The following is a 14,263-nucleotide window of genomic DNA, read 5'->3' on the forward strand; positions in this document are numbered from 1 at the left end:
TTTGGGGGGTGGGGGGGTTAAAAAAAAAAAAGGGGGAGGTTGTGCTGCAGACTTTGCAACTACTTACAAACTGGCACAGACACACGAACGGAAGGAGAGGGTGGGTTGGTCCAAGTCTTGCTTGGAGAGAAGACAGATATGGTAGGAACGCACACACACACACACACACACACACACACATACACACACACATGCACAGAATCTTACTCACCCGCCTGGAGTCCTCGGGTTTTTTTTTTTTTTTTTTTTAGTCCCGATGAGTCCCGAAAAACAGCCTCGACGCTCATTAAAATTGCACAGTGGTCAGTCCTGCATCGGGAATCAGCATTCGCTTCTTTGCAGAGGCCTTGCCGTGCGTGCGTGCACGCTTGTGCATGTGCCCATGTTTGTGTGTGTGTGTGTGTGTGTGTGTGTGTGTGAAGAACTCTACGCCCACCATCTGTGTTACCCATCACTGCCATGTCACCCCCTCCACCCCCCCAACAGGGGAGACACAACACACATCAGGACGACAGTTTTCAAGGACACACGTGTGTCTCCTGACATTGTGTGTGTGTGTGTGTGTGTGTGTGTGTGTGTGATATTTGGGGCAGAGTCGAGCTACAGGCGAGCAACATCCTCATCCTTTTTTTTTTTTTTTCCCTTCCCCTGGCCTGGATGTGTTTCTCCGGGAGGTGGTCGGCCGATGATGATGTCACCGCTCATGACTTGTCAATTATTCATGGCGGCCCGTGAGCGGTGGGGAAACACCGCGCCGCGTTTGAATAAAAAGACAAGAAAAGGAATCACAAGCGCAGAAAAGACGGACGCCTCTGAAAAAAAAAAAAAAAAAAAAAAAAAAACACGTGTACTTACACTAAAATGCACACTTCCAGGTCCTGGCAGAGCCCAAAAAAATGAATCCCCCTGAGAGTGAGAAAGACATAGAGAGCGAGGAAGTGAGTTCTTCCAGGATGATTTACAACCCCCCGTCACGCGGGATGACATAGAAGTGGGTCATTGTGATGAAATGTGCCACAGCCACGCGCTTAATGAATCAAACGCGGGTGGGGTCTTCACCCAGGTGATGAATTACAGTGTTATGTAATATTTATAGCCATTCCATCGCCGGCGTCCCCGTATGAGGACGTCACCTCTCGACTCCTTCCGGCTCTCCCCCGTTGATCTTTCGCCGACCTCACCCACAGCCTCTGCTCTTATCGCTCCAAAATTTGGTGTATCGAACCCAGCCAACCCCCCCCAAAAAAAAATATTCTGGACTCAATGCCAGCCTGCAGAATCCACTGCAAAAAAAAAAAAAATTGCTTGGTTCACCTCTCGTCCTCATTTGAGGACGCAGTTTGTGATTGAACAAAAAAAATGGGTTTATATATTTGAAGGGGGGGTTATTAAAGATTTTTAAATGAGGAAAAGTCGTCCCCACCCCACCCCCCAAAAAAAAAAAAAAAAGAAGGAGCGCCTTGGCGTTTCGGAGTTGGATTAACTTCAGACCGAATACCTGGCATTCCACTGTTATAATGGATGGATTCATGCAGCCCCTCCGATGCAGAACCCATGATGCCCGGGTCGGAGAGGGGGGGGTTCGGGGGGCATCTGTGCCAGGGTGGGTGGAGGCATGTGGGCGTCCATGTGAGCCGCCGGCACCATTGTGTTCGCGCAGAAGTAAGAATATCGTGGATGCTTTGTGTGCTGAGGTGTCGTTATATAATAGAGTCGGTTGGTGGGGGGAGAGGAGAGGGGGGTCAAGGTGGTGGGTAGACTCTGCTCGTGAATTCAGGTTGATAAAGTATGTGTGTGTGTGTGTGTGTGTGTGTGTGTGTGTGTGTGTGTGTGTGTTCTCGCTTGAAAATGCCTTGTGATCTGACCGGCAGTGCGATGAATCAGAATCAGAATCAGAATCAGAATTGGATCCAAATCAGAATCTAAATCAAGTTCAGCATCCAAATCCGAATCTGAATCAGAATAAGAACTGGATCTGGATCCGAATCCGAATCCGAATCCGAATCCGAATCCGAATCCGAAACCGGATCCTATTCCGAATCCAAATCCAAATCTGAGTCGGATTCGGACTCCAGTATCTGAATCAGAATTGAATCCAAATCAGAATCAGAATTAGAAAAATAATCCAAATATGATTCAGAACCCAAATCTGAACACAAATCCAGAACCAGAACCAGAATCAGAATCAGAATACAAATCAGAAACTGAATCCAAATCCGAATCACTTTATGGCTCCAAAAGGGGAAATTGCTTTTTGTTTCGGAAGCTGCTTCTATTCTAAAGGTACAAGACAAGAGAATACGAGTGTTGATATAAAACTTAAAACCTAAAAAATAGAAATATAAAAGTATGTACAGGTGAATATACAGTTTCAGGTTGCTGCACTATATTAGCATCGGAAATGGGTTATTGACTGTTGAATGAAGTGCCTTAAATAAAATGTATTATAATTATTATTATTATTATTATAATATCTGCAATAGGCTATTGAAATAGAAAAAGAAGATGAAATAATTGCATCAAGAGAAACACACACTCAAACACACACAAACACAAGTGACATGTCCATGCTATCAATCCGCTGATTCATCGAGCTTTAATTTCCAAAGTTGAATACCTTTCCCGTGTACTTGTACTGTGTACTGTGACCATCTATACTACAATACTGTGTGAAACACATTGTGCAGTGTATTATTATTTATCGGTGTAATAATATGCTGTATCTATTTCTAATTATATATACAGTGCAGTATTTGTGTACATGCAGGTTCACAACAACGTGTGTAGTTTTTACTGTGCAATGAGTACTACGAGTATTTACTATGCAGGTGTACTTTATTGTGCAGCATATACTTCGCTTTGCAGTGTGTACTTTCGAGTTTTTACCCTACTTTTTGATGCAGAAAGTACTTTGCTATATGTTGGTATATAGTATATGTTAATTACATGTACTATATGATGATGTACTCAGTATATTGGCTGGAATGTGTATTTGTATTCCGAGTCCCCTGTCCTCCCCTGCCCTCCCGTCTGAGCGCCGGAGCGGCCGAGGGCCCGAGGCGGCGGCAGACGCTCACATTTCAGCATTCACATATCTGACAATGGACGACTCAAATTACCTGCCGTGATACGACGGCGTTGTTTGTGTCGCCGCGGCAACAGTACCCCCCCCCCCCCCCCACAAGTAAACGCTGCATTTCATAGCACGCCTCAGGAGGTTTATTTACAAATGCACTGCGTAAAATGAATGTAAACCCTCAGGGTAAGGTAAAAAAAAATTCCACATCTGAAACCATATGACATCAAGATCATAAACTCTGGAATGATCTGTTTTTTTTTTGATGAATTTTCTTAAAAGAACAGGACAGGATAATGAGGGCATTTTATCATACCAATGGAAGTGAAATAAGCAAATGCAGTAGTGTTGTTATGTTATTATTATTATTATTATTATTATATTACTCATATCATCGTAATTATCTTATATTTATTATCATTATAATGGTCATCACTTCTACTTCTATTATCTTTGTTGCTGTTGTATTATTATTATCATTATTATTATTGTTATAATTATCATTATTTCATGTTGGTGTTATTATCATTATAATTATATTTATCATTATATTTATAATTATAATTACTGCTATTACTAATATTATTATCATTTATCATTATTGATATTATTATCACAAATTACTATTGTTATTATTCTTATTATCATGCCTACTATTTTTTCTGCATTTGCCTCTGAGGATACTTTAAAGGGTAATTTTGAAATTGGAATGAGAAAAATCCAATTATCGAATTCAATTTCAACGCTTATTTCATTTAATAATCATCATAATTGTCGGTCCTTCCTGTTTTTAAACTATTCGGATCAGACGGGGTCGAAGGGTTCCCTGGGAGCGACGGCGGCGAGGAGAACAATGGGAAGGGCTTCACCCAAGCTTTGACCTCAAAGGTAATATTGTTTGGAAAACCCGCAGGTACCTGGACATTCGACCTCTCTGGGAAAAAACAAACGCCGACCCCCAGCCTCGGAGAACCCGGTGAACCCGCCTGTGGCGTCATTGCCGATCGGACGTCTTGTAAACACTTAGGCGGGTTTCATCGTTCTCCTCCGGGAACGGAGGGGCTCGAAGTAGAAGAACAGGTGGAGTTGCAAAACAGCATCCAGCAGGAGTCATTGCATCCTCGTGACCCAGAAGGCGAGAAGTTCAGATACCTCGGGGATGTTCGGCTCTTTTGTGTTACACCTACATGTACCGTTCGTCCGCAATGACACCTGGCGTTCCCACAGCGTGACCTCTGACCCTAGAAATCCAAAAATCAGCAGAGCCATGTCATTAACCTGGATCTAGCGCTACACCTTCTCAAGCTCCATGATAGGCACGATCGTGATCCCGCAACCACCCGATGGTCACCATGATGACATCACTTCTATTTGATGACATCATTCATCAGACCCCTCAACCAATCACCATCCTGCTTCTGACTGGACCATCGATTTCCATCCAGACTGGATGGAGATGTGCTTTTTATTTTATTTATTTGGTTGGGACAGTGCGTGCTAATGAACACACATGAGACATGCATGTAAACACACCACTCCGGATTGTAGCCATGGGCTAATTTGCATCCCAAAGTTGCGCTCACAAACACACTCTCATTATGTACCCATTATGTACTTATCGTACATGTTTTTAGTGGTAGGGGAAACCGGAGGAGGAAACCTACGCAGACATGGGGAGAACATGCTAACTCCACGCAGAAAGGCCCCGCCAGGCCCGGGAATCGAACCCGGGACCTTCTAGCGGTGAAGCACGAGCGCTAACCAGTAGATCTCTTTTTCGAGATCTCCTGGCAAAAGTAAATCTGGCAAAGCCACCGTTCTAATCCCATCCTAATTGACTTCAAATCACACCTTTAATCCCGTTACCTGGGCGAACGGGAGCGTGAGCCAGGGAGTAATCGGATGCGGCCGACGGGCGGCGCGCCGGTGGCGGATACAAATGAGCGGCCAACGGACTCTGTCGGCGACATAAAGCTGCGTGCACGAGGAGTGCCGTATTAACTGTTACTAAAACCATTGCAGAGGGAAGGGGAGGGGACGTGTGTGTGTGTGTGTGTGTGAGTGTGTGTGTGGGGGGATCTGGCAGACTCGTGTCGCCTCGGGCTCAGCGCTGCTTGCGTGCTCACACTACTACTACAAATGCACCCGGCTGACCCATATCCTGCAAAGATAGAGTAAAACGCGAGGGGGGGAGGGTAAAAAAAAAAACGCGGATCACCTGACAATCACATGTTTCTCCCGGAAGGGGAACGGGTTCACCGCTGCGGGGGTTCGGTGGGCGACGTCTCCTTTTACTGCAACAGGGGAAAGAAAAATTAGAGATTAAGTTAAAAAAAAAACAAAAACAAAAGGAAAGTAATTGAATCAATATCACGGGCGGCTTCACCCATTCAATATTTGTCTCTGAATTTTGCTTTTGACGCGTCGGACCGACTTCAGATTTGTTTAGCGAGGCCAAAGTGAAAACGCTGGCGTTATATTGTCGACATGACGTACGGTTATTACGTCGTATTTCAAAGTAATATCCCCGTGAGTTACTTTTACCGCAGACATTAATGTCTTTTTCTAAGAATTACTGAACGTATCTCTTGCATAAGTGACATTTAAAGGTTAGCGTTGGCAGTGAGCAGCAACCGCATCAAAAAAATGATATATGTATATATATAAATATATTTTAATGCCGGTGCAGTGGTTAGTGTGTCCATGTTCTCCCTGTGTCTGCGCTGGGTTCCTGCGGGCTTTACAGTCCAAAAACGTGCACGAGGTTCTTTAGAGACCGTGAATCGTGCGGATGAGTGAATGGTTGTATGTCTCCATATGACAGCCCTGCAACCAGGAGTGCAGGATAAGGTGTCTGGATAATGCATGATTGAATGAATGAATGAATATATTCATGAAATTTGATCCGAATCCGTATTTGAAATAATCTTGGCTGTGAAAGTTTAAATGAAAATAAAAAAAAATTGGAGAACATTTTCAGCTTGTGTCTGAGGAGCAAATAGCATATAATATATACAACGTACTTAGAAATCAAAGGCTAATGTAGTGGTGGTGGTGGTGAAAGGGGGGGTTCTGAATTTTGAAATATTAATTTTTCCTCATTGCTCAGCCCTACTTGGAATCATACATCATTCATAAAATGATAAGAGGCTGCATGATGAGGCATGTCATTTTATAATGCAGCATGTGTATATTTTACCAACTGGCAGCAAAATGTAGCAGGATGGCAGTGTGGTATTACGTTATTGACAGCTGCTGGGCAGTTATACGATCCGGTTCTTGTCATACAAATGTTTTCTTAGATAAAACAAATATGCATTCCCCTCCAATAAAACGACATTTGTTATATAATCTCCAGGGGATCCATAATGAAGCTGAAATAACACAACCTGTCTGTTTGACACAGCTGTGTGGTTTTAATTTTACTTCCTGTATTTACATTTGTCCATTTATCTTGATCTGGGATGGGTCAGCAGGCCTGACAATGACAATATGTTTTTTTTATTTTTCTATTTGGTTTGCTTTTACAGCTTCACTTTACCATGCAGATGTTTTTATTAAAGTTAGTAGTACAACCGTCAGTGATAGAAGTACCGTACTCTTACTCTGCAGCTCAAGTCACTTTTGAAGGACTTGAATTTGAAAACAGACAGGTTTTAAAGTAATAAGTAATGAAATAATCAACAATAAAAGCAATGAAGTAATGAATTTTTATTTTTCTTCTTTTGGGGGGCTGTCACATTTAATACCTGACATTACGAACTGCTTTTTTGCCTTTTAGCACACTTTTATTTGGGATCCAAGAAGAGTTGACAGTTGCAATGACTCCTCCGCATCGCTAAGGGCGCTATAAGCCACAGACCTCAGCGGAGACACGCGACTGCGCGGGACCGAGGCGAATGAGTGAATGTCGTCACTTCCTCTTCCGGGTCTTCGGACAGAAACGTCGGGTAGACGGCGCGAGGAGGAGAAAGTTTAACACACAAAAAAAGCGGTAGTTCGGGTCTTTTGGGGCGTTTGGAGTTTGTAATTGGTCGTTTTCACGTGTTGGCTTTTCAGAGGTGAGCGAACCGGCGGCGGATAAAGACAAAGTCGGGAGATTTTGTAAGTTTAACGAGGTGGTAGTTTGGCACCGCCGACGCTGGTGTGTGCTAACGATGCTAACTGTTAGCATGTAGCCGGAGAGTTTGGCTGAAGAGATTGATTCCCTCCAACATGAACATGAACTTAACGGGCATAATAGTCAGTTAATATGCGAACCTGTTAAAGGAGTGACACATCCGGGTTTTAAACACCGGATGGTGCCGGTTCGAGTGGCTTGTGGGGGATTATACTTGTTTATATCCGTTTGTTTTGATGCGGCTTGTACGTGTCGGGGTCAGAAGGTTTGCGTTCGATAGCCTCGAACATAGCCTCTGCATCGAGGCGACACGGACACTCTTGTCAATAATCTTGTCAATCCGCCTTGTGCGACGTATCAAGGACTTAAAGATCGGAAGGCACACACGTTGGAGTAAGGCGCAACACTTGTAAAGATAGAAAAAACACTGCAATTGTCAGCTGAAAATAAGAAACGCTGTGTGTAGACGTGATCATCAGCAGCAACAAAAGCAATAGCAGGATTTTGTCAGTCTTAAATGTCAGGTGTGTGGAGTGGGGGGTGTGTGTTCCTGCCGTCTTCCAAGTCGACTGACAGATGGTACAGGTGAATGCTGGATGTCACTCTTTCCTTCGCAGGTTGGAGGATGTCTCTTCCTAAGCGGGAGGTGGAGGAACTGAGGCCGTGGGTGGAGCGCACAGTTAAGAAGGTGCTGGGATTCTCTGAGCCCACGGTGGTCACCGCAGCGCTGCACTGTGTCGGGAAGGGTCTTGACAAACGGAAAACCACAGGTGATTGGAAAGTTCCAGGCTACCAACATGTCTCAGTAGTTTAGGAAACACATGGGGTTTTTGTTTGTTGCTGAAATAATTTTTGATGCGGGGTGAAACATGCATGACGGTGAAATCCAGAGGTGCTCTGTGCTAACTTGTTTCGGGGTCTGATTCGCTTCAGACCAGCTACGTCCCTTCTTGGACGAGTCTGCCGGGGGGTTTGTGGAGCGCCTCTTCGAAGCCCTGGAGGAGAGTCGCAGTTCCCGCGGCAATAAAGGAGCCGGGGACAAGAATCGCAAGAGAGAGGTGAAGGTAAACAGGGAATGTAGTGTGTCCGGGCCTTTTCGAATTTTCCTTTACTCCGAGCTTTATGTCCTTTCTAAGTTTCTTGTGCCAAGTAGTACTACGAGTGGCTTAAGTACGTAATGGTGTCATGGAAACATTATTTGAAATAACAGCACTGGTTTTCAAAAATCGTCTGACCGCGTAATGATGCAGAGCTTTCTCAAAAGCATCTTATTTTGTTGACGTTCACTGCTGGATATCTCAGGATGTGTTTGGGGGTGAGGGCGAAGCAGTCGTCGTGCAGGAGACCATGGACGGAGGGGACATGCCAGCCACGAAGAGGAAGCGCGTCCCTCGTTTTGAGGAGGTCGAGGAGCCCGAAGTCATACCGGGACCGCCGTCCGAGAGCCCTGGCATGCTCACCAAGATGCAGGTATGACACTCACCGCCTCCGAGGACGAATCCCAGATTGATTATTTTATTTCTCTTGCTCAGACCTTCTTTTGTTATCCCCAGATCAAACAGATGATGGAAGCAGCCACCAAACAGATCGAGGAGCGAAAGAAGCAGCTGAGTTTCTCCTCCTCGGTCAGTGCGCCCACAGCCCTTTGCCTTCCAGGGATTGTTCTGATCGAGAAGCGGAGAGGAGTTCAACCCCCCCCCCCTGACTGTGGATGTCTCTCCTTTCAGTCGCAGCTGGACGGGGCTCCGATGTCGCGGCTCCTGGGTGCCGCCCCTGCCGGCGGGGGCTCATCCATCGGGCCCTCACAGGCCGCCAGCTTCATGAACGACGCCATCGAAAAGGCCCGCAAGGCCGCCGAGCTGCAGGCCCGCATCCAGTCCCAGCTGTCCATGAAGCCTGGGATCCTTGGCGCACTGGGCAACACCGTGCCCCACAACCTGGTGGCCCTCGCCAACCTGCACGCCATGGGCATCGCTCCTCCGTGAGTTGATAAAACGTGAAGGAGGCAGGGAATAAAAAGAGGGACGACGTGTTTTCAACCGTAGCGTGTCACCTTCTCTGTGTCAGCAGAAAAGTGGAGGTCAAGGAGGTAAACAAGCCAACGCCCCTTATTCTGGATGAAAAGGGCCGGACGGTGGACGCCAGTGGCAAAGAGGTTGAGCTCACTCACCGCATGCCGACACTTAAAGGTACACAGCGGTCACACACACACACACACACACACTCACACATACACACTATTCCTCGCTCAATGTCCACTCCTGCTGTGCGTAGCAAACATCCGGGCGGTGAAAAGGGAGCAGTTCCGTCAGCAGCTGAAGGAAAAGCCCGGCGACGAGCTGGAGTCCACGTCTTACTTCGACCAGCGCGTGCTCCTCACGACACCCCAGCGCGCTCGCAAGAGCTTCAAGTTCCACGAGCAGGGCCGGTTCGAGAAGATCGCCCAGAGGATCCGGACCAAGGTCAGATGGAGCCTGCGAACACGCTAACTCAAGGCATTAACTAGAATATGGGTGGTCAAATTCTGCCCCGATTCTTGTAAATATATTAATTATGATCGATACACGTAAATTCTCACGCTAATTAGGATTGAACGAATCCATTGCCAGGTTACAACTGTAGAGGGTTAACCATAAGCCGAGCAGTTAAAGCCAACCGTAATATTCATTCGTTAAAATTGGTGAAATTATTCACCACATAGTAAGTGGACGCCGAAGAAGCCTGGAGGTGGTAATTCCTTTTGGCTTTCTCTCCCTCTTTAACCAGGCCCAGCTGGAGAGGCTGCAGTGTGAAATTGCCCAGGCGGCGAAGAAGACCGGCATCCAGGCGTCGACCAAGCTGGCCCTGATCGCCCCCAAGAAGGAGATCGGGGAAGGCGAGATCCCCAACATCGAGTGGTGGGACTCGTACATTTTGCCCACCAATGCGGAGATGTGAGACCCCGGCGTCCGAGCTGTTCCGGGTTTTGTTTGAAATCTTTCTCTGCAAACAAAGCCGTCGTCGCCTGACAGTTTCCTTCTTCCGTCCCGTGCCCCGCAGAAACCAGCAAACCAAATTTGATGAGTTGGTGCTATTTGGCGTGACCAACCTGGTGGAGCACCCCGCCCAGATCAGGCCGCCAGGTGAGTGCCATACTAGTGAAGAAAATCATAAAATCAGTCAAACCGTGACTAACAGGTGAACCTCGCATTTCCGTGAAAGTCCATTTCAAGAAATAAAAAAAAAAAAAAAAAAAGTTCACGATTAGCATCAGCACCTTTCCCTATGTAGGAACCTTTTAACAGTTTCTAGAAACCGTTCGGGAACCAGGTGGTTTCCTGGTGCATCACCAGATACTTCTTGCAGCACACCATCTTGAAAAATCCATAGCCGTCATTGGTCAGTTGTTTCTTGCCATTAAATGACTGGACCTAGAAATAGAGCGATGAGCTGGTCCGAGGTCTCCCGGCCTGCTACGCCTCAGAGGGTTTGCGGGCCTCACATAGGAACGTCAACATTTTGGCCAAAATAAGTACAGGATTGGCTAACGGCTAACGGGGTTCTTCACACGGTGAAGATAAAAACACTTGGTCCCCACTGTGGTCCCTCCTTGCTTGTGAGAATGCAGAACTAAAAGGTTCCTCTGGGTGGAGACTAATTCAATCTGAATAGTTCTTTGAATTTTTCGGTTATTGGTGCTGTCTCACAGATTCACCTGTGTGTGTGTATTATTTTTTGCATTTTAACTCTTTGGTGTTTCACATTTTGTTGTCCGGGATCCTTTCAGTCTCCGACAAGCCACGGCGTTTGACTTTTTCCTTTCCGTCCCAGTGGACACAGACAAACCTGTGACGCTGGGCGTCTATCTGACAAAGAAGGAACAGAAGAAGCTCCGGCGGCAGACCCGGCGGGAGGGACAGAAGGAAGTGCAGGAGAAGGTCCGCCTGGGGCTGATGCCCCCGCCGGAGCCCAAAGTACGCATCTCCAACCTGATGAGAGTGCTGGGGACGGAGGCGGTGCAGGACCCCACCAAGGTGGAGGCCCACGTCAGAGCGCAGATGGCAAAGAGGCAGAAGTAAGTAACCCTGACGTTCCTGCCGGGTGGCAAGTGTGTGTTTGTGTGTGACCGTGCACGTTCCCCCTTTTAAGGGCGCACGAGGAGGCGAACGCGGCCCGCAAGCTCACGGCCGAGCAGAGAAAAGAGAAGAAAGTCAAGAAGTTGAGAGAAGATCTCACCGACGGTGTCCACATTGCAGTCTACAGGTGTGTGTTTGCGCGCGCGCGTGTATTCACAATGACGCCCTTTGCTTTGAAATGTCGCTTCTTTCATTGCCGTATTTTCCCTCCCACGCTCAGGATCCGTAATCTGCAAAATCCCGCCAAGAAGTTCAAGGTGGAGGCGAACGCCAACCAGCTTTACCTGAGCGGCACTGTAGTTCTGCACAAAGACGTCAATCTGGTCGTGGTGGAAGGAGGTGAGGGTGAGGAGCGATCCAGCTCCGAGATCCGCAATTTGTACCGATAGTATTGACAGGAAGAGGTTTTCCCGGTTGCTTCTTCAAAGGAAGACCATATTTGTACTCATTTCGCAGCGTGACGGCCCACATTGAAGGAGGCACCAAGAAGCGATGATGGGATATCGATTCTTTATGTTCACTCGAGGTTATAGCAGTCACTCAGCAAAGAAAATCAATTTTTTTTTAATCTTCTGAGTCACTGAGTCGGTGCACCGTTTTCTTAGTACGGAACTTCTCCGGGACGCTGAGTGATTTGTTCATTCAGCTCCTGAGTGAGTCGTTCATTTTGCGAATGGGTCCGCCATTGTGACCTACAATTAGTTTATTCGTTTACTCGATGAGTTGTTTATCGTGTGAATTAGGATTCGTCCATTGAGCTACTGAGTGAGTCGTTCGCTCAGAGAGTGGGAAGGACTTCTGTGTGAACTCTGATTCTTAGTTCACCGCTTATCGCAGGTCGGGGAAGGGGGACAAGAGTTGAATTAAGAAACGATAGCCATTGATCCTCCCAAAGGTCTAACACACTAATGAACATTTAGATAAATGCAGTTAGAATAACAGTTGAACAATGGTGACCTTTTTCAAGTCTCTTTTACGCTGGTAGCTAGCTAGCGGTAGCAGGGGCGAAATCGTGAACCCGTTAATATGGTCGAGGACTCATGACTCATGAATCGCTACAAAGACTCAATTTGTTCACAACTTGCACATCACTACTACGAAGAAACGGATCACCACCCAAAGTGAATCCAGTCAGGCTGAGTTGTTAAGGAACTGTCGTGTAAAAGCGCCATGTTTTGCTCCGCCGCAGTTTGTTTGACCTCCATTAAAATCGACGAGGTTGCGTTTCGCGTTGCAGACCTTTCCAGATGACGGCGATTCCCACACACACACACACGTGGGACCACTAACTCATCCGCCACGTGGGCATTTCTGTCTCTACTCCGTATTTTACGTCAACCAAGCAGCTGCATTCAAAGGCAGATTTGAGTGTGTGTGATGCGCGGGATCAGTGTGAGCGTGTTGGATTGCACAGGCAGCTGTGCACGAGCGGCAGCATATGGAGCTCGCAGGCAGGGGGTCCCCAATGCGAAGGACTCGGACGGAAAAAAACATCCACTCGTCCTTGATTCACGTACGCCCCCTCCCCCCGTGGTGATGATTTAACAGTAATTAAATCATGGTCGAGGTTAAAGTACATTGTACACCATCAGGTTTTCAACTTTGGGAGTTAATAAAAGTTCACCATTTCACTACAACATAGCAAATATAGGTCTGTGTGTGTGTGTGTGTGTGTGTGTGTGTGTGTGTGTGTGTGTGTGTGTGTGTGTGTGTGTGTGTGTGTGTGTGTGTGTGTGTGTGTGTGTGTGTGTGTGTGTGTGTGTGTATATATACAGTTGGATAAGCAAAGCCCTCAAATGTCCTCCGTCCTAAGAATTTCTCTCTCTGGACCGACGTAGGTCCCAAATCCCAGAAAAAGTTCAAGAAGCTGATGATGCACAGAATCAAATGGGAGGAACACAACTCTAAAAGAGACGGTAAGGTTGCCGCCCGGGGGGTTGGTGGTCGGGGAGCGCGTCCACGCACGGATAAATCAAGAAATCACCTCGAAAAGTTCCCACCGCTAATATTTTGTCCATTAATTGCTATTTTCATTGTGTCTACCTTCACGTCCCCTCATGCGTTAGACCCAGACGGTGACGACGAGACGAAGAGGAACAACAAATGCTGGCTGATCTGGGAGGTGAGCATGTTTTTCCCCGCGCGTGTCACGCTCCTCCTCGCCGCCGCCAATCGTCCTGAGTCCTGATAACCTCTGTTTGCTCCCGCAGGGCACAGCGAAGGAGCGCTGCTTCGGAGACATGAAGTTCAAGCAGTGCCCCACGGAGAACATGGCTCGGGAGCATTTCAAGAAACACGGCACAGAACACTATTGGGATCTCGCTCTCAGCCAGAGCGTGTTGGACTGCACGGATGACTGAGACCTCCAGGAGAACGCCACCGCTGCCCCTTCTCTTTAGAAGCCCTCCCCCAGCCTCACAGCTAGCCCGTCCTCAAGGCTGACCGGCTGGGGACAGACGGACTCAATCCAGACCCGGAGGATCCACAAGCCTGTGTTATGATTATTCTATTTTTTTTTTTTTTTTTTTTTGTTTCGTCGCAGGAACTCTCGACAGACCCTCCGTGTGCGTGTTGTGTACGACGGTGTGTTTTTCCCCCTTCGCCAGTGTTCATAGTTCTGTCCAATAAAGACGGGCCGCACCGTGTGAAGCCAATCGCTTCCCACAGCTGTTTTTTTTTGTCGTTCTGAGAAACGTCGTCCGGGCCCGACGAAAGCCTCGTGGAGCTCCAAGTAATATAATTCAGATCATGCCGATTACCCGCGTACTCCTGCCATCATGTTCGCCGCGGTCGCGTCTCAAAGGTTCGGCCGCTCACAAAAAGTCATGTTTTCATCTTGGGGAATAAATCTTCCACTCGCCTGTAACTACATTTCTATTACCTGTAACTGTCGCGAATAAACGAGCAAGAGAAGCACCAGTGTGGCTTGTTTTGTTTTTTTTTAGCTTGTTT

General features: G+C 47.0%; 1 protein-coding gene across 3 annotated transcripts; it reads left to right on the top strand.

Moving 5' to 3' along the window:
- Window positions 1-7,002: 7,002 nt before the first annotated feature.
- prpf3 (PRP3 pre-mRNA processing factor 3 homolog (yeast)) lies at window positions 7,003-14,227 on the top strand. 3 transcript variants are annotated; one of them, XM_086155530.1, is made up of 16 exons: window positions 7,003-7,137; window positions 7,814-7,966; window positions 8,130-8,260; window positions 8,499-8,666; window positions 8,750-8,821; window positions 8,924-9,177; window positions 9,267-9,385; window positions 9,471-9,658; window positions 9,963-10,129; window positions 10,236-10,318; window positions 11,007-11,250; window positions 11,325-11,438; window positions 11,532-11,650; window positions 13,150-13,227; window positions 13,378-13,433; window positions 13,522-14,227. In XM_086155530.1, the coding sequence occupies exons 2-16, from the start codon at window positions 7,822-7,824 to the stop codon at window positions 13,669-13,671; spliced, it is 2,088 nt and encodes a 695-aa protein (XP_086011656.1). In that variant the 5' UTR covers window positions 7,003-7,137; window positions 7,814-7,821; the 3' UTR covers window positions 13,672-14,227. The 3 variants fall into 3 exon arrangements, with proteins under 3 accessions (XP_086011656.1, XP_086011655.1, XP_086011657.1); XM_086155529.1 differs by having other exon boundaries at window positions 7,009-7,180; XM_086155531.1 differs by having other exon boundaries at window positions 7,012-7,180; window positions 8,130-8,254.
- Window positions 14,228-14,263: the final 36 nt, after the last annotated feature.

This window comes from Fistularia commersonii, chromosome 11, assembly GCF_037954325.1.
Source record: "Fistularia commersonii isolate RoL2024-O1a breed Wild chromosome 11, RoL_Fcom_v1.0, whole genome shotgun sequence".
Classification (NCBI taxonomy): Eukaryota; Metazoa; Chordata; class Actinopteri; order Syngnathiformes; family Fistulariidae; genus Fistularia; species Fistularia commersonii.

Excerpts from the sequence above, each read along its gene's own strand:
- prpf3 (XM_086155530.1), top strand. The coding sequence starts at position 7,822 with ATGTCTCTTCCTAAGCGGGAGGTGGAGGAACTGAGGCCGTGGGTGGAG. Across the intron at positions 8,261-8,498 it reads ATCGCAAGAGAGAGGTGAAG|GATGTGTTTGGGGGTGAGGG; the intron begins GTAAACAGGGAA and ends TGGATATCTCAG. Across the intron at positions 10,130-10,235 it reads TTGCCCACCAATGCGGAGAT|AAACCAGCAAACCAAATTTG; the intron begins GTGAGACCCCGG and ends CGTGCCCCGCAG.